Genomic DNA, 26,914 nt, shown 5'->3' with positions numbered 1-26,914 from the left:
GGAGAAGTACAGAGCTAAGGTGAGGGAAAGCCCCTTATAAAACCATCAGATCTCATGAGAACTCACTCACTATCATGAGAACAGCATGGAGGTAACCGCCCCCATGATTCAATTACCTCCCACCAGGTCCCTCCCATGACATGTGGGGATTACGGGAACTACAATTCAAGATGAAATTTGGGTGGGGACACAGCCAAACCATATCAATTCCTGACTGGCCAGCAGATGCACTTGGTTGTCTGCTTCCAGGCTGTGCTTCCAGGATGGCAGCTGGGTAAAAGCATTCCTACTTTTTCAGCAGCATACACATCATGTTGATGGCAAAGCCTTGAATTGAAAGACAGGCCTCATTCAAAGGGCAGAGAGCCACCAAATAAGCCAACCCACCAGTAAACTCCTCCCTGTGAAAACAGTTTTCCCTTTTTTAAAACACAAGCATTCTCTCCCCACCCCCGCCACACACACATACCCCAAACCGGTTCTCTAGAAAACCAGTAAATGTAAGTGTTAACAAAATGAACTCCAAAGTTTGCTTTTTTTTTTTTTTTTTTTTTTTTTTGTCAAGATCTCTTGAAAAGGTTAAGGAGTGAAATTCATGTTTCTGACTCTGGCCAAATTGACAACTGTGCGGGCAGTCGACGCATCAAATGTTTTTCAGGATTACTGGCCAGCAGACTTGACAAAACTAAGCAGGGATGTAGAGAGCTCCAAGTTCCCACAACACATGGGACTTTTTTCACCAAAACAGCAAAGCCAGATTAGCTACCCAACATCTAGGTGCTCCTCCTTCACAGGACTAAAGTTTTCTTACCATCACAATGTTAGAGTTCAAAGATATCCATTGCCACTGTACTTCTGAAAAAAGATCACAAAAGCTGAATTTTTTTGATAGTCTCCACATGCACATAATCAACGAAAACTAACATGTGATTGTAATGAAGAATGCCAGTGGGCTCACCCAGGTGCAGGCTGAAGGGACCTGTCTGCCAAAACCTGCTTAAGAATATTAGAAGAAATGTCAGCAACCTTGAGTGTGTATGATACCATGTTCCAGAAACTGCTTCAAACCTTTCCTTCTACACTCAGCCACAAAACCAACCTGACCATTTCCCAAAAATAAAGCTTCACAGGGTTTCTCCAATTAGGTGTGACTTCTCCCACTTGACCATATAACACATGACTTTGCTGAACCGTTGGGGCTCTGTCCTGTCATACATCTGAGCACCCACTGCTGGGCACATTAGAACTCCTACCGATTCCACACTTTCACTGGCAAGAACCTTGCTGTAAAACCAGCGCAGGGGCTTTTGTGCCTTATCATATTGAGCAATGAAAGTAAAATTTAAGGGCAGGAGCTCCAGTGTACTTTGCTTTCTTAGTATTTTTCCAATATAAGAGACAGATATCTGTGACCACATGGTAGGACAGGCCTGTTTCAGTGCCTGTCGAACAGGAACTAAATCAGTTCCATAACATGAAAGTCACCCGCATAGCAACTTACAGACCACGCATAGTATCAATGCATCCTACCCAATATTCGCCTGCAGCAAAATACCTTAGTAACATCTTTGGCATAAAAAATAATTTTTTTCAAATAAACTTCAAAATAACAAGAAAAGTCAATGGGAAAAAATTATTAATCATGGATACCAGGATAAGAACTGATATCCCAGTCTAAAGATGATCACAGTTGAAATTAAACCTTAAAAGAAAATAATTGCTTCACCTGAATACTCCTTTTCAAAATACTTAAAAATCGTCCCTCTCTGGCATGCAAATATGCCCAATTCCTAACTTATAACACCTTTCCTACGAAAAACAAATGCTTCTGAGCCAGATCCCAATTACATTTGCTTTGTATTTCAAATGAACCAGTGCATGGCAAATGATGGTAAGAGACTCAAAGATTAATGAAGGTTGAGGGTAGAGGCAGACTAACACCTACATACTTGTATGATTCCTTCCAAAGCATGCACATGAGCGCGCACACACACACACACACGCACTGCATTTTTTTTTTTTTTTTTGAGATTGAGTGTAGCTCTGTCTACCAGGCTGGAGTGCAGTGGCATCATCTCAGCTCACTATAACCTCTGCCTCCCGGGTTCAAGCGATTCTCCTGCCTCAGCCTCCTGAGTAGCTGGGATTACAGGCACGCATCACCATGCCCAGCTAACTTTTGTATTTTTAATAGAGACAGGGTTTCATCATGTTGGCCAGGCTGGTCTCAAACCCCTGACCTTCAGTGATCTACCTGCCTTGGCATCCTAAAGTGCTGGGATTACAGGCATGAGCCACCGTGCCTGGCCCCAAAGCATTTTAGAGAGAAAGTTACACTTAAGAGTTAAATCACTTTAATTCAGTTCAGCCCATGTTCTTGCTATAGAAATCATGCGCTTGTTTAATTTTAATAGCAGCATGTATCAGAACTGATCATTTCTCTTAGAAAAAGGTAAATGCATGGAAATCACGCAATTGTTTAATTTTAATAGCAGCCCCTATCAGAACTGATCATTTCTCTTCAAAAAGGTAAATGCACTCTCTTATGAAAGAAGAGCTTGCTATAATTTCTTAACCTTGCCAACTCCTTAAAAAAAATACTCTCTCTTTCATCCAGTCCGATTCAACGGCCATAAAGGAGAATGGATGGTGGTGTCATTTGCCAAACTAAATAACTTCAGAAAAGGACCAGATAGTAGGAGGGGGCAGGATAAGACAGGGAAGGTTGGATGTGAATACACTGTAGTGAGATGGCTGGGGGCATGCTAGAGGGGATGCAGAGCAGACAGCAGTGTCTGGGCTCAGAGGGCAAATCTGAGCTGGAAACATCAACGTGAGAGTCACCAGTGAATCCATGGGTAACTGCAGCTATGGCTATGGAACAAGTTGTCCAGAATGAGGCATGGAATGAGAGAAGGAGACCTATTCACTGTGTGGCACAGACAGCCCTGATGATCTTCACAAGCGGGGCAGGGTGGAGGGGTGAATGGAAGGAAAGCAAATGCAGAAGGAGATCACAGACACTCTTTAGATACAGCTGAAAACGGAGAAGAGAGTTTAGGAGGTAGCTGAAGAGAGAGCTGAGAAGGGTAGAGAGAGGCTACTGCTACCTTTCTTGTTTTTTAGAACGTGAGAATGCTTACAGGCTGATGGGGGAAACACGGCACAGACAGAGAAGTTAAAGACACAGGAGGGAGAGGATGCGATCCAGAATGCAGGGACAACTGGAGGAGAGGCAGCTCACTGCCTGTTAATTAACAGAGGAGGACCAGTGTACAGGTCTCAAGACAAAGGCTAAAGGGTTTCTCTAAGACACAAGTGGTAAGACTATACGCTAAGGACGGTGAGGGGGTGGTGACAGGATGGACATACATAGATGCCCTTGCCAACAGTTGCCCATTTGTGTGGGCACTGCCCAAGTCGAGGACGCAGACTTGGACTATGGAGTGGAGTCCTGCTCTCTGCAAAGCTCCCTACACAAAGGAGGACAGCCTGAGACCTTGACCTCATCAGCACCAGCTCCCCACTGGGTCACATGGCTCCAGTATGTGGCCCCCACATTCTCAAGAGTCTTTAATATCTCAGGAGCAGCCCCTTCCATGTAACTCTTGAAAGCAACAGGTGGCTTCCAGAATGGCCAGGGGAGATACTGTTGCTTTATTGGAACAAACAGGTCTGACTTGCCAAATAAATTTAGTGCATAAATATAATTTTTTGAAACTTCAAGGACAAACAGCTGCTCTGCCTTATCAAAATAAGCAGTGGAGCAGTTAATTTTTCTAAGTAACAGTGGGCCAGCAACACACAATCAAGGCGTTAAACTTCAGTTCCTTTCACAGAAGAAAAACAACTCTTTGGTTTCTCAACTAGCAAACAATTCACCACCTCAAACAGTGCCACTCCAAGATTATCTTTTGATGATACTGAGTTTCTATTTTTGAAGTGAGAGAGAAATGAATTGCTACCTTCCCAATTTACACGTATAAAATGTGAGAAGGTACCCAAGTGGCGTGGAGAGTAACCAGCAGATCTGAGTCCAAAGCCCAACCTTGCCAAAGTCTAGTGTGACCACGTGTATTTTACATGGGCCTCAACTTTTTCACCTGCAAAATGGAGGCCACTGATGATGTCCACCGAACAGGAACATTGTGAGAGCCCACTAAGTTGATGTTAAAGGTGGCCTGTAGGGATAAAAGAGCTATGCAAATATGAGGTGTTATTAGCATACAAACTAACTTTCCCAGACTTTTTTGGTTATGAAGTTTTTTGCATTGTTATAACATCTTGCTTCAGGAGCTTTAAAAACCTTTTAAAACATTAGGATAATAATCCTAATGAAATGAGCAAATCAACATATAGCTTTATTTCAATATACTGTAGAGAGAATACGGTGAGATACAGAGTTTAACTGATTTTCTTAAAAGTCAAAATACATGCTAGATATAAAGTTTATAGCTTCTTTCTTCTGAATTTGATATGCTCTATGAGGAAAACAAGGATGATTTGTAATTTTATCAGTTAAAATTTTTATTGTCTTTTTAAGTCTAGTGACAATACTAAACACAGAGAAATAGCTGTTTAAATTAATCTTATTGCCCTGACTTCTTAAATTCTTCTCTGAATTTTTACCTCTGTCAAGAAGAAAAAATGAAGGTTATTTTCTTTAGTAAACAGTCGCTGCTACCTCAGTAACAGAATTCTTCAAGACTCTGAGATTAAGATCTCAACAGTCTTATCCAGGTAGCAACTAAAACAATCGTGCCCAACCCACCCAAGTTCAGAGTGCTGAAAACTAATACAAATGATGGACTGGGCCTGCAGTTACATGTTTCCATTTAAAAGGGTAATTAAACCAAAGCCAGAGTGAACCAAAACAAAAATAAAAAACTAAAACATGATATTCAAAAAAGCAAAGCAGGGAATGTTGAAAAGAACATTTCAAATAAGAGATGGGAAAAAGTAAACGTGCCCTCTAAAATAGGATAGTTTCTTGTTAGGGTGTTTTGACGGGGGGCGGGGGGGTGGATATTTTAATGGATTTATTAGCAAATTTTCAGGAACAGCACAGATCTTTCTCACACAAATAATCAAATCAACAGCAAAATAGCAAAAACTGAATCATTCAGACCAAGAGCTCTTCCCAAGATCCATACAGGTTTTACTTACCATGTCAGTCATGTGAAAAGTACTTGCCCTGGTCCCGAAAAGACATACAAGAAATCAAGCAGACAAGATTTCACACACTTTTTACAGAAAAAAGAGGAGAAAACACAGTCTTCTTGACACATTTAACACTTCAACCAAGCAGAGGTGCAGACCCGAATCAGAACTCATGACTCTCAAGTTGCAGCTCTTAGTCTCCACAGGCCAGCTCCCCAAGTAGTGTCCAGGTCTCTGGTGTGAACTTCTGCACAGAAATTCAGGGAATTCAGCCTCTGTACCTACTTGATACTCTGTTGTTGCTGTTTTCAAACATGACCCCAATGGGCTGCTCTGTTTAGATAAAGCAGAAAAGCCTAAGGCTGGACTAACAGTCCTCTCTATGTAGAAAAGCAGCCCTCTTATGAAGGTAGATGCTCAACTGTTCCTCTCCCTGCTGAGACGCTCCATCCATATACAGGCTAAGCTGTCTGCTGGTGTTGTTTCCACAGTGGCCACAGCTCCATGACATGCCTTGAGGCCAAGATTCAACTCACCACTAAAGTGAGTTAGCCACTGGAATCATGGTGCAAAGGGCATCCCCTCGATAGTGACAGATACACAGCACTCTGCAGCTTACTGTACCTTTCCTTGTTCCTCCATTCTTCTCTCTACCACCTTTTGAAGCACAACCTCCCGAAAAACACGCCCCAGCACAGCACTAGTGGTTACTGCCAAGTATTACTGCCAAATGGCCTGCCAAGGCGTGGGTCCCCGCAACCCCCTCCCCCTCCACCCTCCAACCCCTGCCACAGCTGGTTGGGGCCTCTGGCCCCAAGCAATCTCCTCATGTTATCTAGACAATTATATCATTTTCCATGTGTGACCTGGTGTGGAAAGGTTTTAAGTGCCATTTTGGAACATAATTAATAGATCCTGTGGTCCCTGTTGTTCCCAGGAATGACGGCCCTGAGAGTTGCCAAACTGTATCTGGGGACAGCTTTATCAAGCCCTGTTATTTTGGTGGTATCTTCTAAGCCATCCTTCACCTTGTCTTACTTTACTGTCTGGCAACCAGTAATGATGAGGACAGGTCAGGGCCACTGCCACAGAGGCCACACATCTCACCAACTTCCCAGTAAGGAGCCCAGTAGAACGCTTGCTACGTGGCTATGTGCCTGTTTCTCTCGCACTATTTCACTCTCTTGCTTCCAGACCCCTCCGGGTAGCATTCATACCCGGCAGCTATTCCTTAGGACAAAAGGGCTATTTAACTATTTTAAAATCTTTTTCAACAATACTTTTTTTCCTAACAATGAAGATGGGTAAGAAGATCTGGCTAATTATGCTGTAGGAAAGGAAACCTCTCTTATTCTTCACTTGGTAAATATTACTGAGTACTGAATGTTCCAAAAAAAAAGGCTGTAGATTTTCTCTCCCCAAAGAATATTAAAGTTCATTTCTACTACGCCTCCCATTTAGAATACGTAAATAAAACTGCCTGTCAAAGGTATATGTGTTAACAATTGTGTCACAATCAAGATAGGGACAGCTTGAGAAAACTTTGCTGCTGCCAAACTGTTGGTGCCTCTCCGGCCTCTAAACAGGGGTCTCCAAGGACTTGGCCTTCCCCTCAGGTCACTACTCTTCCTTGGTGCCTACTCAAGACAAGTGAGGGGCACAAGCTTCTTGGCTAGAAGACTCATCCTTGTCAATGTGGAAGAGAAAAAAAAAATGACCTAAAGAAATAAATGGGAATGACAACCTCTAATAATTTGTGCAGTCCGGTTGAGGAGAAAATGAGTACACACTGCATAACTAAGGTTACAAACAAGTAACGACTGAAATCTTCATGTTACTGCTTTGCAGCCAATAAAATATGTTTTATAGATGCCTCAGGAGTTCAATGTTCATTCCTCTTTACCGCAAAGGTCAGCATGGCAAGAGGAAAATGCTCTAGCATTCAGAAAGTACACATTCACGCAAAGGTCATGACGTGCCAACCCAGACTGTCAGCCCACCCTCGGGCGGAGCACTGGAGCATCACCAGATGGTTCACATCCTCCCCGCATAAATCACCCTTACAAACAGACACCTGTCTGGCAAGTGCCGATTTATAATCTTCTGTGAGTAAACAGCGTTTTTACTACACTCATTTAGCAAAGTGAAACATCCAATCACCTCTGTCTAGAAATAGTGCTAGTGCCTCTGCCAAACTAATTCTTTCTAAAGACAATTTCTCCTAGGGAGGCTCCTCCTTCGTGCTGCAGAATGCCATGGGTACACCGATATAGTTTCTCTTGTGAGGGATGGACAAGAGCCCAGGGACTCGCCAGGAACTACAGGGACTCGCCAGGAACTACAGGGACTCGCCAGGAACTACAGGGACTAGGAGCTGCACAGTAATGATTAATCAAGGGGGATTAAGGCTCCAAATAACCAACCCAGGGCCTTTTTTTTTTTGTAATTGACATAATTTTTACCTTTACCTAGATCAAAAAAAGACACATAGGGCAGACTGTCATTTTCACATATAAAATCTATTTCTCCAAATTTTACTAAGGAATTATTCCCCTTCATTGACATTTTATATCCCCTCCAAAAAAGGGCAGCTCGACTCCCTTAAAGAAAAACTCCACCGAGGCAAGTTAAGGTTTAATCCTGCCCCCTACACTCCACCAGCCACATGCTCACCAAGTATCATCTGCAGGATTCCGGGAGCTGTTTGTTCTCTCATATCTAACAGAGCTACACAGGGAAGTCGAGAACCCAACATATAAGAAAGGTTTCACAGCTGTTGTTAACCCTGGCTATACTTTAAAATCTCCCAGGGCACTCTAGGAAACCCCCAGAGGTTCTGATTCAATTGCAGCCAGGTGGGGTCTTCACATTAGTATGTTTTAGAATCCAGGTAATTCCAATGTGTCTTAAAATGACCCATCTGAAGATTATTTTCCCTTCGTCCTTTCCTACCCAAAAGAATATTTAGATTAGGCAGAATAAGTGTTCAGTAGAGCTAAAACTCTGTTGACCGACCACCTGAGATCCTAGGTATGCTATTACTTAGCGGTGATCAAACAACTCTCCATTTTGTCCATATATCTGGATAACTGGTTTTGGTCTGTTAACTGCTTTTGAGACCAAAAAGCTCTATCTAGAAAACTGTTATGTGAAGAGCAGGTGCTCCACAAATGAGTGGTTCTCAAAGTTTTATTATGAGCAGCACATTTTCAAATATTAAAACTTTCGAGTGCACCTGAAGCTCAAAACTACACTAAACAAATCATACAAACTCCAAGCAATCACGACTGCAGTGTAAAACGACTGCAGTGACCAACACACTCTTCACTAATGTGTCAACTTTCCACCCAGGCCCAGTTCCTTTTGTGCTTTCAGTATATTCCAAGGAAGATCCAGTCCTCAGGCTCTTCCAGCAAGCTGCCCCTCTCTCCACCCACCCCCTCTCCAGGCCATCAACCAGTGCAGGGCTTTAGCAGGTCTCACCATGTACAAGTGTCCACAGCAGCAGAAATGTTTCACATGCTGATCCACAGACAGCAAAAAACTGTAAAAGGCACGGCCCTAAATAGTGCAGGAGGAAATAACCAATTGGTATCTGAGTTTGATTAATGTTCACAATTTAATTGTTTGAATAAACTTAATTTGTTGCAGTATGATAGACTTCCAGAAAAAAAATCCTAAGTGTAAAACCTAACGGATTTTTACAAAGTAAACCCACATTTGGAATCACCAACCAGATGCAGAAACCAAACATCACTGGCACCCAGTAGGTCCCTTGCTTCCCCCCTCAATTATTATCCCCAAGTGTAACCACTATTGTAACTTCTACCACTCCAAATTAGTTTAGCTGCTTTTGAACTTTATATAATTATAATCAAAAATATGTATTCTTTTGTGGCTGGTTTATTTCCCTTAACATTATGCTTGGGAGACTCAAGCAGTGCATGGGGCAGTCATCTGCTGTTTCTGTTCTTCTTTCTTCCTTTTCCTCATAGGATTCCACTGTACGATACGCTATTTTATAAGATAGGCATTTGAGTTGTTGCTTCCAATTTGGGACTGTTAGAATTAATGCTGCTTTAAGGACTCTTGGAAATGTCTTTCAATATACATATGGAGTAACTTCTGTTAGGTATATACCTAGCCAGAAAGACAGTGTGGTAAGTACATAAGGACTTTATGTGTATGTAACAAAATAGACTCCAAAAACAGACCCACACATAAATGGCCACTTGATCTAGGATCGAAGACCAATGCAGTGCAGTGGGAAAGAGATTCTGTTTTCAAATAAATGGTGCTGAATTAATTGGATATTTATACGGAAAGAAAATCTTTAACCCTACCTCACACCACACACACAAAATAAAATCCAGATCTAAACATGAAAAATAGAACAATAAGACTCCAGTGGTTAAATAAATGACTATCTTCATAGAAGTAGGCTAAGTAAACATTTCTGAAACAGGACTCAAAAATAATAACCATAAAGAAAAATACTGATAAACTGAACTTCTCTAAAATTAAGAATTTTCATTAAAATATACCCTTTAAGACAGTGAAAAAGCAAGTCACATATTAGAAGACATTTTCAACATATATCTATACCTATATAGATACATGTTTCAACATATCTATATATGCTGAAAATGTCTTTTGTGATATATCACAAAACACATATATCATCTGAATAATTACATTGGCATTTAATATAAGCTATTAGCACGGATTGATAGAAATAAAAATCTAAGCGATATCCTTTATTTTCTTCAATAATAAACATTAAACCATATAAACAACTTGAATATATATATATATCACAAAAGACATATTCAGAAAATGTAAATTAAGTCCTACATACCATTTTTTAAAAAATAAAAACAACCCGACTTTTTAAATGGGCAAAAGACTTGAAAAAGCATTTTCACAAAAGAGAATATCCAAATGGCCAAGAAACATATGAAAAGATGCTCAACATCATTAGCCATGAGAGAAATTCAGCCAAAAAGCCACAGTAAAGTACCATTACATAACCGTCACAATAGTTACAATCAAAAAGCAGAAAGACAAAGAAACACTGATAATACCAAATGTGTGCATTTAGAGCACCTAGCATTCATATAACCTGGTAGGTGTGTAAATTGGCTGGACCAGTTAGGAAAATCACCTAATAGTATCTACTAAAGCTGAATGTACACATGTCTGTCCTATGATAATAGTAATTCTACTGCTAATATTATTTTTAATGTATAGAAAATTATTTCTGGAAATATACATAAACCAGGGAAAACTTTGGAAGAGCATACAGATCTCTTTCAACAAATCATCAAATACTCCACAGATGAAGACATTCTCAAAACCAGTATTTCAATAGGAATTTTATTAGCTTCAATATGAAAACATCTGAATAATTATATTGGCATTTAATATAAGATATTAGCATGGATTGATAGAAATAAAAATCTAAGCAATATCCTTTATTCAATAATAAACATTAAACCATATAAATAACTTGAAAAAATACATTTACTATGCCTACAGAATATCAGAGTTTAGAATAAAAAATAAAAGGTAGCAGGAAACCATATGGAGAGAGTCATATGGCTTGTAATTCTGATGGTAGCTGCAAATGAGGTCACTTAACCCTCTGTGACCACACTAATTGGTCAAAAGCAACAGAGGCTTCATCAGCAATGCTCATAGGGAACAGCCTATCCCTTCCTGGGCATTTTCAATTTAAAGAGCGTACACCTGCTACCCATCAGTCCATCAGTCTCTGAGAGAGAGACACAGAATTTGTGTCAACCTAGCACTACATTATTTGGTTTGCTCTTAATCTTTACGATTTATAAACAGTCTTCAGGGTATATGCATACACAAGTATAGCATGTGTACACATGCAGCTATCTATAGCAAAAAACAAATTCACAAAAAATAGCTATTTTTTTAATCTAGAAGACCACATCTTGTTCTATTAATACTCACATACTGCAGTATTACATAACAAATTTTTCCAATTCTGTTATGCTAATATGCAAATAAATGAATTCAACCATAGCTAGGAGCTAAATGTACTAATCAGTATGGCCTTGTGTATCTCTAACTACAAAAGAATTTTACATGATCTCTTTCCGCTGTGAAAATCTCATGAATCTCCATGATTAATCACTTTTAAACCCAGCTGCTTGGTTTCTGGGATGTTAATATCTGCAATATCCAAATCAGTACATTTAGCACACTCCAAAAATATACTGAATATTGACTACACAGTAATGTGTTGTATTACTGTATTCTAAAATTCTATAATTAGTTGACAATTCCAAAACAATCATAGGAATAGATACTATAAGAAGCCCACCTAAAAAAACAAACCATTACTAATTGTTACCTGCTTTACCTTCCAGGACCCTAAAAATGCATAGAACTATAAATCAACTTTTTGTTAAAAAAGAAACAAAAATGGAAACTAACCCCCCTAAAAGAATTTCTAATCCATCAAAGGAGAGCAGAGAGGAAAAGGACAAGGTCCTGGTTTGTAGATCAGACAGAAACTTGAGGCACGATGGGCAGGACTATGGTTATGGCTTCATGTTGGTTAGGTACACATTGGTTTCATCATAAGATTCAGCCACAAAAAGCCAAACTTTTCTCATTAAAAATTAGTTGTCTATTTTAGTACTGGTAGAAACTGCTAAGATCAAGAAGTCAGAATGGCTTGGGCAAGTAGGAGAAGAAAGAAAAAAATCAAAGTCATCCAGAGGATGGAGTGGGAGAGGGTGATGGAGCAGTTCAAAACACGGACAGTCAAACCCGGTCGGAATGCTGGCTTTGCCTCTTACAGGCTCTCTCTAACCTTGCTTGGAAATTCCCAAACCTTGTAGAATGGGTTCCCTTGTCTGTAAGGGGAATGATAATGTCTCCTTACAGGTTCTGGCGAGACTTGCATGAGATGATGCATACAAAGCATCTCCTAGTATCTCTTCTTCACCCAATCCTTGCACTGCAACAAAGGGCAGAATTTCTACCATTACATAACAAAACATGCTGAGGAATTAGAGATCGCACTCCTACAACTCTTATCAGTACTCCAGATTCCTTATGTATTTTATTTTTAATTATTAATTTTATAGCACTTCCAATGAATACCGTGTGACTAGCAAATATTAATGACAATAGAAGTTTAAGTAATTCAGTTCCTCAAAAATAAACAACAACTGAGCAAAAACTACAGATATCACTTAAAGAAACCAAATACCAGAAAACAGATTAAATCCCTTAGCAAACAATAATGTTCTCTTGCCATCCTTTTTAAACTTTGACAGCAGAATATAAATCAAAAGAAAATTTCAAAGGCCTATTCTTATTTCAGGGCACAAAAGGGAGCAATCATTTATATTAACATCTTACAGAACAGTTATAGAATCAACCAAATTCCTAGATCCAACTTTAAATGAAGGTATTTCCTTTGTTTTCAAAATTATGTGCATGAATAAATTTCTTCTTTGAAGCACACATCCCATTGAGTTTTATATTCCAATCAAAACCAGTTGGAGTTAAGTCTAAATAACATCTTCATCCAACTCCTAAGACTCATTCTTGTCCCCTTATTTATCCATTCACACATTTATTCAACAAATATATACTTAAACAAATACTTTTCACAAGACATTAAACTAGGTGTTTTCATAAATTCAGGATGAAAAAGATGTAGTTGCCTAAGAGGCAGAAGGACTGTATGGAGATACAGGGAGAGTGGTGGCTGGAAGACAGAAATAATTCATTCTAACTGGGAAGTGGTTAACTGAGGAAAACCTTAAAGATGACTAAGAGAGAAGGAAACCTGAGGAAACAGAGGTGTCACCATAAAGGCTAAGTTTAGGCACAGAGGGGAATCTCATGGGGCTCCAGCATAGGTTGTAAGGCAGTTTGTGAAAAGAAGATTACAAGTAAGATGACCATATTATTTATCGTCCAAGCTGAGATGCCTTTGAGAGTTAAAGGAGGCACTATTAATAATCTTGTCACAGCAAAAGATGTAAACCTGGGCAAAGCAAGACATGTGGGTGCTTGGCACAATGAAATTGTATGTTCAATACCCTTTGATCCCATAGTTGGGGCTATTTACATGTGTGTGCAGTTGTACTGAGGTATCAGATTTAGAAAGACACCAAAACAATTACTGAGAGCATTTATGGAACATGTCTGAGAAATTTCCCTAGGCACATTCTGCATATTTCAAAAGACAAAACTTTCAAAACGAGCATGGCCATGTTAGTCTGCTCACCTCTCTAAAGGAGTCTGCTCAACTAAGAATCAGAAAAACACACTAATGCTTATTAGGTGCCACACACTGCTCACACATCAATCATCTCCTTTAATCTTTACAACAATGCTATGAGAGGAGGTTTTATTCTACCTGTTTTAGAGATGGAGTAACTGGACATACAGACTTCAGTATCTTGCCCAAGGCCATAAAGAAAGGAACCAGGGAAGCCAGGATCTAATCCAAGCCCCTAACTACAGACTTTCTATTGTTCCCACCACAATTCTGCCTCCTGAATAATCCAGATATGCAACATGTGGCCTGGGGGCAGCCCTCGACCACAGGATGCAGCCCAGCTGAGATTACTAGCTAAAACATGGTTCACCTAATTACCCCTGCCATGGGACCAAGTGCTAGGGGTAAGAGGGCCTAACAACCTGCCCTGGTTTGCCATTCTGGAATGGGTGGGTGCCAAGTGTCCTGCCAGAAGGCTGGACCATTCACATAATTGTTGCTGAAGCTCAATGCAATGAGTTATATACTTTGGGCACCCTAAAGCTATGGAATTACTCTGATACAAAGAATAGTGGCTGGCTCTAGCGGCTCTGACTTCAGTTTGAGTCACAAACGACACTCATGCTAAGCACAACCCTCTCAATTCACCAATCTTATCAGTAGAAAAAAGCTCAGCAGGCAGCTTACAAACATAACAGTCGCAGATCCTGTGGCCCACTGGTAAAAATATTTGAATCCCACCAATATAGAACAGAAAAGAAATTAAAGTAATCCAGAAGTCTGGTAGATAAGTAAATAACTGGCATCCAAAACTTAGTATTAAGAAGGAAGAAAGCATCTATTCTTGAACACATAAGTATAAAGTCTGAAGAAAAACTATAAATGTTCATACTTCATTTATATCTGCATTTAGGCTGTAAATAATGTTGCCCTATTTTGTTGAATATTGAAGCCTGGGTAACTTAAGCACAAAAAAAGAAAGTAAATAACATTCTAGTTTAGGCTCCTTGTAGAGCACAAAGAACTATAAAAGTGAACAGATTCTGGGATAGAACGTTCTAAGAAAATAACTTAAGTGGCCAATATCAGCAATTAATAAAATAAACAATTTCCTGTCAGTTGCCTATTTGGATTTGATGAAAAACCATGCAAATCAAATACAACCATTTGGGGGAGGCTGGAAAATGGAGGAGGAGGAAAGCAAAAGGGAGCACGTAGATTTTAGGGCATGAAAATTAATATACTCTGCTTTTGAAACCTAAACTGAATTGTGACAAAAGCTCTTTGAGCAGGCTAAAACAAGCAACCACGCTTTGGCCTTTCAACAGTTATCTTGTGTGGTCTAAAATGTATTAGCACAAAGTAAAGTGGGGAGTTGCTGATTGGCCATTAGATTTTTCTGACCTTAATGATCCAGGTTTCCTATCTATCCAGACAAATTCCCTTTGTTATCCAGCTACTGTCTGTTTAATTATTTATGATGTGCCCACAGGTTTGCTGGGCATGTGGTATCTTTGTTTCCCCCATTCAAAAAAAATGTCTAAAGTCAAATGCAGATATTATTTTTAAGATCCAATTAAAAAATGGTTACTGAGTATTTGTTACCTGTGCAGAACTGGTAAATACAGTCCAACTTCTGCCTGCAAGGAGCCTAGTTTATTTAAACCATGGGCCAAGACACATATAAAAGTTTTATTTCATTTAAATGTGTATAATAGATGTGAAAAGGCTGCTTGTTGTCCATGTTGGAGAGCTCAGTGTCAAGACATAGGTGAACATAGTAGTATAAAGACAGTAAAAGTGTTTCTCCTACACGACATGACACTATGACAATGGCAATAATGATATTAAGAAAAATAAAGGCTGCCACCTTGGGCAAGGTCAGATCATTGGTCCCTGTGAAGCTGCAAGCCCTGGTCAAGCAGCCACGACAGGTGACTAAAAGCCTCCTGGCTATGTTATCTGCCAACTTCTTCCACCAGCAGAAACAGAGATTCTTTTCCTTCTTCCAATATCTCCTACATTTAAAGAGGGCAATCAAATCCAATGTCTGAAACCACTGATGTTGCCTTAACTACACAAAAAATTCAAACTGCCACTGTAATGTGGGGAAGCAATGGAGTGCAGCCATATACCCAAGCGGGATACAAGTAGCTCCAGCACCTGGGGCACAGGGTTAACCTCTCTGAACTCCGATTTCCTCCTGTCTCTGTGGTTAGCACAGGACCGAGTCAGAGAATTACGGTAAGCACTTCTCACGTGTTTTGCATGTAGTGAGTGTTTAATAAGTGTTGGCCACTGTTATTACTTCTAAATACCAAGATAAGGTAATGGCCGAATTTCCTACTGATTAAAAAAGAACTGAAGATTGCCATTGTCTGGGGATGAGGGGAGCGAAAGACCACAGAGACCTGGGAGTTTTTTGAGGTGATGTTAGTGCCCTATATCTTCATGATGGTGGTGATTAAATGACTGAATGTATTGGTCAAAGTTCACAGAACTCGACACAAACCAGTGTGAATTTTACTGTATGTAAATCATACCTCATTTTTTAAAGTATCAACCAAAGTATTTAACTAGTTCTGACTAAAATAAATCATCCACAGCAATAGACATTTTAACTTCATTTCTTTCTAAACTTAAACAGAAATCTAAGGCCTAAAATGCTACTTCATATTTTTAGACCAAGCTCTTGAATTAAAAGATTGAGCTATTTGCAAATAATGGATGCCATCTGAACAATTAACCAAATTAACTGTTTCAAAATAAAGCATAGATTATATTGAATAGAGTGATGAAATGAATTATGGAAAGAGAAAATGAAAGTGATGTTTTCATTTACTAGATTACTTAAGATGACAAACATAACGGCTTCTTCTCTAAAATCCAGTAATGAGCCTTTGTAAATAATCTCAAAAGTCGACCATTATTTTCAATAAGCTAAGGAAAAGTAGAAAAGTCTGGTGATGATTTCCATGATTTATTTATCATCTCAAGGTATTTGTAAAAGGTTCTACAAAGCTGCTCACTCTGAATTTTAATCAACACTGTTAACATAACCAAAGAGCTCTTTTAGTATAGATCTGTGCATCTATTTTGGCAGAAAATATTGTTTTACAACAATTTCTTACTCAACACCACATTTACAAAACAGATGGAGTACCAAATAAATTATTTTAAATGAGGAATAAGATTCGGGTCAGCCTACAGTGTATTTCTGCATATGCCCTGCACTTTAGCAATAGTCCCCCTTTCTTTGCCCACCTTATAGCACATTTAGGCCATTATTCTCCCTCTGATTTAAGGATCTCCAACAAAGAGGGCTGTCAAGACTGTAATGAAGATGGAAGCTAGGCGAGAGGCACAGTTCAGAAGCCCAACATTTCAACTAATACAACCCCATAAATACGGCCTCAGTTCCCCAGGTAGCATTCACTCCCTGCTATTCCCTCAAGTCCCCAATTATCACCTTGCTTACTAATCTACTCCTGCCTCTACTCAGAGACCACCTGACTGCATTCATCCCTTAAATTAAAAAAAATAAGGAAACCAAGGAAAGATGTCACTATTGCTTTTTCACATGGGCTTCTGCTTTAGCTTTTTATTCTTTTTTTTTAAACAAAAGTGAAACATAATTTCTGCCATTCACATGACAAAACTATCTGTGCAGTATTTGTTGCTTTATGAAATTTGATGTTAAAGACTTTGTTTTCTATTAGGATATTGTCCTGATGCTGGAAGTTATCTTTAGAAAATACTACAATACATTCCAAAAATCTTGATGCTTCAAGGCACCAATTCAAGGGGAAATATACCAAGTAGTTAGTTACCTATTTAAATATAGCATTCTCTCTTTCCTATAACCCAGTATTGATCAACTTTCAACACTACTTCCATAATTTTCGAAAGTTTTAAGAAAATGCAAAGTGAAAACAGAGGCAAGAAAAAGGAGTATGTCAAGCCTTCTTTGGAGGTACAATACAATGAACAAAATATGGGACTGGTAAATCCAAAACCAATTGTTTTATAAATTAACAGAACTCAGAGAAAACATGTACTTTCTCCACTCATTCAATAAGCAATTTATTGAGCTGCTACTACATTCCTGGCACTTCATATCTAGGGTTACACTGGTGAACAAGAAGCCAAATGCTTTCTTTACAAAGAAGAAAAATGACAAAATATCCTTAAAAGTTTCAGAATTCAACATAAGTATCAATATCATTTCTAAAACCAGTGATTTTTGAACAATTAATCATTTCCCCCATGTGCTTCTAGAGCCTTCAATTAAGAAATGGTATCTATTGACAAGTTCCCAATTCCATATATCAGAAATACTAACAAATCATCCTTCTTGCTTATCGCCCAGTAATGTAAAATTAAAACAAACGTTTTTGTAATTCAGTAAGTTACACTATGAATCTCCCTATGGACACTAATAAAGTTTGATTTTTTAATGCAAAAACAAGTATTCAAAACAATTAAAAGAAAGGGGTTAAAATTAGGTAGGCTGGTATCTTCTTTGGAATTGTCACCTCAAATTTTATTAACACCACAATGCAAAATCACCACAAATATTTTATGACAAATAAAAACAGAAATGTCACATAACTCTGTCAATAGGATTGATTATCATGCACAGTTGAAAGCAACTTCCATGGAAACATAAGCTACAGAGTAAAAGAAAACGTAAGTCACTAAAAGCTATGTATGCAGCAAAAAGACACTTTACTTTCCTTAGTTTATCTCTAAGTGTGTGCTGCAGGTAGTTAATACACTTGATCTCCAAACCCTTCAAATTGTGTCCTTGCCCAGACATAAACTGTGCAAACAGATGACAAAGGGAAATGCAGTTTCACAATTGCCTCTAACATAGAGTAGCAAGATGGTATATTTCACTAGATTACTGCATTAAGTTGATAACACCATCAGACATTTTCACAGTACTTGGAAGATTTCTGTAGGTCCAATAAAATTTCAGATACCACCACTGCCAACTCTCTTTACTGTGGCACGTTCTGCCCTCCCACCAGTTATCAGCCACAGGAAGGGTGGGTGCAGCCTGTCAATTTGCTTTGCTGCTCCCTGTCCTGATAACTCCTTGATTTTCAGAAAGCAATGTTTTCATTTGCTCCAAACTTGAGCGAGCCGAATGAGCTGGTCTTGCCTAAGGCTCTGCTCTTCTTAGCTCATCAACTATTTTTTTTCGCACTTCATGTCACGAAAAATATTTTTACATTGCGAACCAAAATGTAACATTAGAATGAAACTAACACAAACTCGGGAGTTCCTAATATTACTTCTTGAGTTTAAAATGCTCAAAACAATCGCTGGCTTTCTTCCGCTAACACTGTGCAAGCAAAACCAAGCAAACTGCCCAAAAGAACTTCCACAGTACTCGAGGCCTGCCTACTGCAGCAAAGAAAAGATTAAATCGTGTGGAACTGTAATCTCTGAGCTTTTGAGCCTAAGAAAGCGGAAATCTGCATTTATGTTCAGAAATCTACTCTATTTTTCTTTGTGACTGAGTGACCGGATATTAGGAGATTTTGCACCCTCGAAGTGTAAACATTTGTAAGAGCCAACTAACTGTATACGGATCAGAAGAAACCTATTAAATAATCTCTGTTCACCCTCTGTTCGCCGCCTGGGATTTTTAAGAAAATGTTCTCACATTTCACATAATCCCTATCTGTGTTTAAGATACAATAGAAATCTTACAGGGAGTCTGTTAACCAGACCAGGCTACACATAAGAGTATGCCCTACCCAGGCAGGTACAAGGCCCTAATGCCAGACCAATCCTGGAAGAGGTGACAGCCCCAAGTTCAACTGAGGATGTCTGAGCACAGCTCCCCCTGCACATTAGGGATCACCTCTCCATTCTTTCCACATGCAATTTGCATCCAATCCTCGCTCAACCACCCCAAGCACCCATGCTCCAGTGGTTCCTGTTAGCGGTGGGCTTCCTCCTTCCACCACCACTCCCCCAGGGAGAAAATAGAACCCAAGGACGGCTGAGGGTGGGCGATGAGCGCCCTTCTCCCACCTACCTTGATGATGCTGCTCCGGCGGGGCAGGCCGCCCGGCTTGCTCTCCCGGGGGAGGGTACAGACGACCGCGCTGGGGGTCGGGGCGAGCGCAACGCCGCGGGGTCCCCTGGTAGGGCTAGCCCGGGCTTCGTCCCCGGACACGCCGAGGCTGCAGTCTCCGTTGGAAACCCCGCCGCTGTCATAGCGCGCCCGCCCGTGGCCGAGGCGACCTCCCCCGCCACCGCCTTCCCCCACTCCGGCTTTCAGGGCGCCCTTGGCGCCGAGGGCCGGGCCCGGGGAGGTGGGCAGGGCCCCGCCGGCGGCGCCCCCCCGGCCGCACTCCGCCATGGGCGCCCCGCGACCCGCCTGCACAAAGCCGCGTCCTCGCGTCCCCGCCGCCGCCTCGGGCCGCCGCGCGCGGCCCCTCCTCCTCTCCTCCCGCCGCCGCCGCCGCCTCGGCCGCTTCTTCCGCTTTTTTTTTTTTTTTTTTTAATTTAGATGTGATGTTTGTTTCGAGCTCTCGCCTTGCGCACGGTTAAAGTCGCGGCGGCAGAATTATCGGAAGATTCCTGCAGGGGAAAGAAGAGAGAGACGAGTCAGCTCGGGCGCCGGCGGAGCCCCGGCTCTCGGCACCTGGGGAAGGAAAACACGCCCCAACACACGCGCCTCTGCGGGCGCCAAAAATAACCCGCGCGGGCCGGGCGCCCACCCCGGGGCAACCCGCGCCCACCTCAGGGGCCCCAGGCACCCACCCCGAGGTAACGGGGCGCCCACGTCAGGGGCTCGGGGCGCGCTTCCCCGGGGCTCAGAGCAACTGGGGTCGGAGCACCCGCCACGCAGGAAAAGGCGCCCACCTCCGGCGAAGGGCGAGGGGAAGTGGCGGCCGCCCCGACACTCTCTGGACACCCGGAGGCGGCTCCCGAGGATCTCCCGGCCCCGGGCGGGCGGGGGGCGACGCGTGGGTCTCTCCGGACCCTAACTCCCCAGAGGCTGCCGCGTGCCGAGCTCTGTCACGTCCCCTCAGAGCCCCGTTAAGGCCCGCGGCGCCGAGAGGAAGCGCACGGCGGGCAGGGGCGGCCGGGTATGACAATCGCCCTACAGCCCCGGGGCAGCTCCCGGAGGGGGCAGCCCAGACCCACCCCACCCGCCGGCTGCTGTCTCCTCCCGAGCTCGGCGCTGCCCCCTACAGGCCGCCTGGTCCCTCCTCGGTCGCCCCCTGACCCACCGCGAGCCGCCTAGCTCCCTGTCGAGATTGCCGCCGTCGCGGCTGCTGTCACCGAGGCCGGGTCATCGGGCCGCGGGGACCTCAAAGCCGAGTGGACGGGAGCCCCAAGTCATTGCCTATCCTTCGCCTCCCCAGAGCTGCTGCAACTGTCAGTCACCCACCCGGAACCCCGAGGGGCAACTACCGCGCAGGCCTCGGGGCCCGGAACAAGGGTCCCGGGGCTCAGGATCTCGGCCGCTGCGCCTCACTCCTGCCCCAGCCCCGCGCACGGAACTCGTTTCCTTCCCACCCAGTTCGGGACGCTGCTCTCTGACTTCCCCAGTGGGTCAGACCCATTTCATAAACTGGGACCAATTCCGTTCCCTTGGGCTCCTGATTGATTCAACTAGTTGGAAGGATGCTGAGGCAGGGGTGAAGGCTGGGGTGGCTGGCAGGCTATGAGGGGCAGAGGACATCAGCAGAGCCTATTTCGTGCCCTCTGAGTCTCCACACACAGATTTATCATTGAGACCTTCGCGATTCCCCTACCAGGGATGCCGGCTGGCCCTGCCGGCCTGCGGGGCCCAGCCTAAGTCAGGCTCATCTTTTGGGACAGGATCTCACTTGCAGCGCTACAGCCAGTCCCTCTTCTGGTTCTCACGCACCCACTTAAGGCGGAGTGACTGGCCTAAAAGTCCAAGCTGATCGTGTGGCTTCCGTTCGCAAATATCTCCCCTGGATCTCCCTCCCTGGAGCCAGACAAGACCCAAAACTCCGAAGGGTGAGACCCCAGACCTTCCACCGCCACCCCACGCCCCAGGCCTGGGCCCACCCACCTCTCCATCCCAGGCTCCGTGGGCTCCAGCTTCCTACCCTCTCTGGCACCCCAGCCCTTCCCCAACTCGTGTGCTTTCATTTCCAGGAATGCAGTCCCCGCAGGGCGCAAAGGAGAAACTAATAGTCCGGAGCGGGGGGGGGGGGGGGGGGGTGAACTTAAAGACCTGGCTTTCATTAGCGTGGTGGTGTAACAGACTGCCAAGGAGCCTCTGAGGAAATGGACTTTACGTACATATACATACTCGCCCTTGCCCCTGAAGCAACATCAAATACTTTCATGTTATTCTTGGGGGCGTTTTAATTCTTCAGATCCTCTGAATTCGTGTTTTTGTACATCTCTTTCCAACCTGGGCCTACACACTAACAGAAATAGTTTTTTACATCGAAGGACAATGCTTAGTGTTTTATTCAGTCTCAACTCTTTTCTTTCTTTTTTCTCGTTGTGTTTCAGAATGTTTATTTTTTCTGTCTTGTGATAGTTTTGGAGGAAAAAATATTGAAATAATTCAAATCAGGCTCTTAACTCTGCTTTATTAAATTTATAGTCATAGTAGCCTGTGAGTATGCTTCGGGGGAGGAAAAAAGAATGCTGGGGTCTTTATTCTTCAAGTTCTCTAAGTTTGATATTTTGAATAAACACCCAGAGGTGTCGCTGCCTTTTGTGTGTTAGTATCTAATCTTTCCTGCATTTACGAGTCACTAGTAAAATGCTATGAAAGCCATAGATCCCATGGCTCTCACTGTGATTTTCCTGGGCTGAGTAGGGACTTAGTGATGTTTAACCCCCAGTATGCTTTTTAATAGAAGCACCAGCTGATTCACCAGTGCCCTCCAAAGTGAGCACCTATCCATCTCACTCTGGACTCCCAACAGGTCATACCAGGGAGCTTCGTTGAAATAGACTTGGCATTTAAATTAAAATGTTTCCCAAAGCATCTTGGCAGACCTGTAACTAATGATGCCAGAGGCCCAAGGCCTGTGCCAGGTTCCTTTTTATTCCCATAAGTGCTTGTCTCCCACAAGCCACTGGTCACACGCCTGCTGATGTTATAGCAGCACTTCTTCATCCCACAAACAGCCCAACTGTAGGTACCATATCTCAGACGTGGTGAAGGGAAGCAGCATGTTCCTCTGACATGTAAGATGCTTGGCTCCCAACAGGCTTTTTAATAAGCTAAACTCAGATTTTTTCATCACAAATAGCGTAGTAAGTAATTGTTTTTCCTCATTCCTGCTTGTCTCTCTGCAGTCACTAAGTGGTTGCTGTCCATTCCTCATATTCCACAAGCAATATTATTGAAGAAATTGTAAATATTTTGCCAAAATTCTTGCTGAAGTGTTTTCATGGCATTGTGAAATTCGTAGAAGTTGGAGTTAGAAAAAGAGCCAAAATATCATAGTCATTCCTCAGCGAATATTGTCTAATGGTTCCCTCAGATGACATTTCAGAGCAGGGCAATAAAAGATAGGCAAGACATTAATAAAATGCCCATTCTAAATAGCTCCATGATGCTTATGCCAATTTATTTTGTCTGTATGCAAATGGTTGGATTCTGGTGAGTAACCTGCTCATATTTAAAGTAGATACCTTTAAAATCTCATTCTATCATGCCAGCAATACAAGGCTTTATCTCTTTTAAATTTTCTTTGTATTTCAATCCATCTCAGATTTTAATCATTGTCACTCTTCACCAAACTGTCTTCTATTTGCATCATCAATTTAATGCCCAGAACTTGAACTATTCAGACTCCCTGTTCCATAAGAACCTTCCTTCAGTCTCAAAAATAACACTGACTCAGTTTACTGACTTCTTGCCATCATTTATACCCTCATAGGTTATGAATTCATATCTAGTTTCCAGTTCACAGGCTCCAATATTAGGACTCTCCAACTTTTTTTCTGATTCAGTGAGTACTTGGCCTTCAGATTATTTTCTTCCTTAATGTATTATGACAATTTTCATTTCCCAAACCTCAATCACATGTTATTTCCTCTATTTCTCCAAAGATGCAGTTCAACCTCTGAGCCTTCATATTCAACTGCTGTTCATATGCTTAACATAAATGCTAACTAGAGCAGAAAGTAGATGACCAAAATGCTTTAAGGAAATAGTAGATTATATCAATGTACTAGTCCACACTGGCTACTCATTTGCTTCCTGAGTCAATCCAAGGGGTTGATTTTAATCTATTATGCTCCTACAGCTTAAATTATATTTATTTTATCATGATCCTCAACAACAAGAAATATGTAGCGATTGATTGCCTTTTTTCCTGAGCAGTAATGTGGCAAATTAGACCTGCCAAAAGCTTTCATTTCCATATTTTCCTCTCTTCTGACACTAAAGATCCTTCACCCATTTTCCTTGGATCCATCTTCCACAAGTGTATATGGCTGCCAAGAAGTTAGGCACTCAGGGAATTACAGCTATGCTTTTCAGCCACTGAGGAACTACTTTGCGAGTTCATTAAGTTTTTTCAGTGGCTATTGGTAGCACTTTGAGGGAATCTATTAATCAATGGGAATTTGATAAGATCATTCTATCAGCAAAAGGATACAATATGATAGACTAATATGAGTCCCTCAAAAATAACTGTTACTTATTACACTGGTTTTATAAATGCTGTCTCATGTATATGATTCTATGTCTACCACTATTTTATTACAGGAGTCATTGCAAACTCAGATGTGTATGGGGGCCAGGTAGGTAATGTAATGAGTGAAGTTGGAGGGATTTGTTTCATAATAGCATCATAATTCTTGTTTTTCCAACAACGATATACTTTGCATATCAGAGTAATACTCTTCCTGATTCACTTCTGGCTTTCTAATTTTGATAGGGCCTTGATACAAGAAATATTTCACTTTCCTCTTAACTCTAAAAAAGATGTGTGAGCATACTGATAAATAGCAACTGACACCCAGCCAGGTGTAGTATGGCAACACGGAATGTTAGACTCAGGTACTCTGGTGAGAAATCTTTTTGCTACCTTGAGGGAATCTTGGCTCAGTGCTGCCAAGACCATCTTGTTTTTCTAGAGAAGCCAAAAATCTGGAACATAAAACTTGTTATTAGTTAGTTCATTCTCTTAAGGGAAGGACATCCACAAATTGAGGTCTTCACGTATTGTTTTTTATGAAGTCTACAGAGAGACCTATTTTTTTCCTATCCCACCTCCAAACCGCATGATAAGCAAAGTTTAGCAAATGCCTTCCAAAGTCTGCATTTCTTTGGGTCTTGTCAATCTGTTTTTTATTGACAGGTTTATTTTCATGAGTTTTAAGAAGTCAGAATATCTGATGACCACATCATTTTACACATCCCAATATGTGATGTGTTGCTACCAACCTACTTCCCTTCATCTACCCACTCCCAAATCCCAACCCCAGGAATATTTCATCTCTGAAATCTGAAACTCAGAGACTCATTGTCTTGCCAGAAACTCTGCCCTTTCATCAGTCCCATTGTCTTACTTCCCCCAAACCCCCCTGCCAGTCTTAGCAAGACCTGTACTTTCTCCACCCCTTCCCAATCCCTTGGTCTATCAGCACCCCTTTTTATCCTTTTTCCCCCGACCTAGCCTGGGCCTCATGACCAAGACCTTCAATTAAACCACATTCTCACTAGCATCCTAGATCCCTCACATTCTTGTCCTTCTGCTGTGCCCACCTTGACAATATACAGCTTTGCATAAATCTAACTATGGCTTTCTCCGTGCATGCCCCCAGCTGCCACTCTGCTGTGGAAAAAAAAATCATATAGCTAGGCTGTGTTACATGTGTATGATTTCCGTCTTCAGCAGAGCCTCTGGTATATTGAGCAATATTTTACCGTTTGCTAATTGCCATAAATCTTTATTCTCCAAACTGTTACTCTTCAAATCCCAACTAACCCACTAGCTCTCAATATCAGCAGTTGTCCTAGGATTCTCCTTCACAAAATGCACCAAAAAATAAACTGCTTTAACTTTTTTTCCATTCCACTTATTGTTACTTCACCCACCACCCCTGCTGTCTGAGGCTAACCCTGAATCAGAAACCATCTATGTATATTTTCTATGCTTATTGGACTCTTCTGCTGTGATGTGATTGATCTTTTGATACCAAGGTGTTTTGTTACCCTCTAGTTGGCAGAAGCTGGAATGGGGTCTTCCCTGAGTGAGAGGCCAATCCCAACTTCAATCATACAAGGGCAGGAAGGAGTCAGGGATTTGGAAGACAGCCTTAGACCACTTTCTCTCGGGTCTGGTGCCTTGAGTCTTCATGGGTGTTCCAAGGGAGTGAGGAGAAGACTAGGGCCTCCAGGATCCAGAAGGGGAAGAAGTTGCCTTCATCAGAAACCCCATGAGGCTGAGCCTGTGGGCTCCGAGGATAGGGCCTTTGTGTTTAAATGTGCTTTTTATGGTCTAATTCCCCCAAGTTGTTAATAAAGAGGGGTTAGTATTAATAGCTCCTCTCAGCTGTACCATCATGGATAAAGTGATGGCCTCTGAAAGACAGAGCTACTCCTTCTCTCACCCCCACAGCCAGTGTGATGGCTGTGGCAGCCATGAGTGAGATTCCAGGGGAAAGTAAGTCCCTGAGTTAAAGAGGCAAGCGGTAAGCAGAGTAGACCAACCCCTCAGGGAGCTTCTCTTTCCTTCGTAAATCTTGAAGCACTGAGGCAGTTCTTCCAGTTCTTCTACCTTGCTTTGTCACATCTCTTGGTCCATTCTCTATGCATTTTGCTTTCTTCCACATATAAATACATTCTAGACATCCCTTCCTAAAAATTTTTCCTCAACTCTCTTTCCTTCTCAAGCTACACCTTCTCACTCTCCTTGCTCCTCACACTGAAATTTCTGTAAAAAAATATATATATATTCTTTTCTCTCTGATGTTCATTGTTCTTTTTGTTACCAGCCTATTGTAACTGGCTTCTATCCCCTTCTATGGAAACTGTCCTCCCAAAGATCATGGTTAAAATCCTGTATCGACAAACGCAATGGCTACTTTTTAGTCTTTACCTGTCTTGGTGTTTGTGGAACATTTAGTATTGCTAACTCTCCTTTTATTGTTGAAACTCTCTCTTTTCCTGATGAGATTCTTGGCCTGACTGTGCCCCAGGAATCTTAAACTCAACATACCTTCATTTTAATTCCTTGAATCTGTCCTTTATACATCTGTTTTGTTTTGCTATCCATGCTGTAGACTAACTGAATGAAGAACTCAGCATCAACTTCCACTCCCAGGGCCTCCTGTTCCAGTTAACCATCGAGGCATTGTAAATCAACTGAGAAGTATCTTTCAAACTCATTCCCACCAGAATGGCCTGCTTTACTGTCTCATTGCACTATTGTCTATTGGACTTCTGCAATAGCCTCCCAACCCTGCCTGCCTCTACTCCCTCCCAACTTCAATCTATTT

General features: G+C 41.9%; 1 protein-coding gene across 6 annotated transcripts in view; it reads right to left on the bottom strand.

Annotated features, from left to right (window-relative positions):
• Positions 1-26,914, bottom strand: part of PLCL2 (phospholipase C like 2) — a 279,272-nt gene that overhangs the window by 177,472 nt on the left and 74,886 nt on the right. For 3 of the 6 annotated variants that reach the window (XM_034955936.3, XM_034955934.3, XM_034955937.3), the window contains exon 2: positions 19,488-20,035. In XM_034955936.3, the coding sequence (XP_034811827.2) occupies positions 19,488-19,814 (327 nt within the window). In that variant the 5' untranslated portion in view covers positions 19,815-20,035. The other 3 variants (XM_034955935.3, XM_034955933.2, XM_034955932.2) reach the window with 3 other exon arrangements.

The sequence above is a fragment of the Pan paniscus genome, chromosome 2 (assembly GCF_029289425.2).
Source record: "Pan paniscus chromosome 2, NHGRI_mPanPan1-v2.0_pri, whole genome shotgun sequence".
Taxonomy (NCBI): Eukaryota; Metazoa; Chordata; class Mammalia; order Primates; family Hominidae; genus Pan; species Pan paniscus.
Note: the sequence above shows the minus strand (reverse complement) of the source record. Positions and strands in the feature narration are given on the sequence as shown.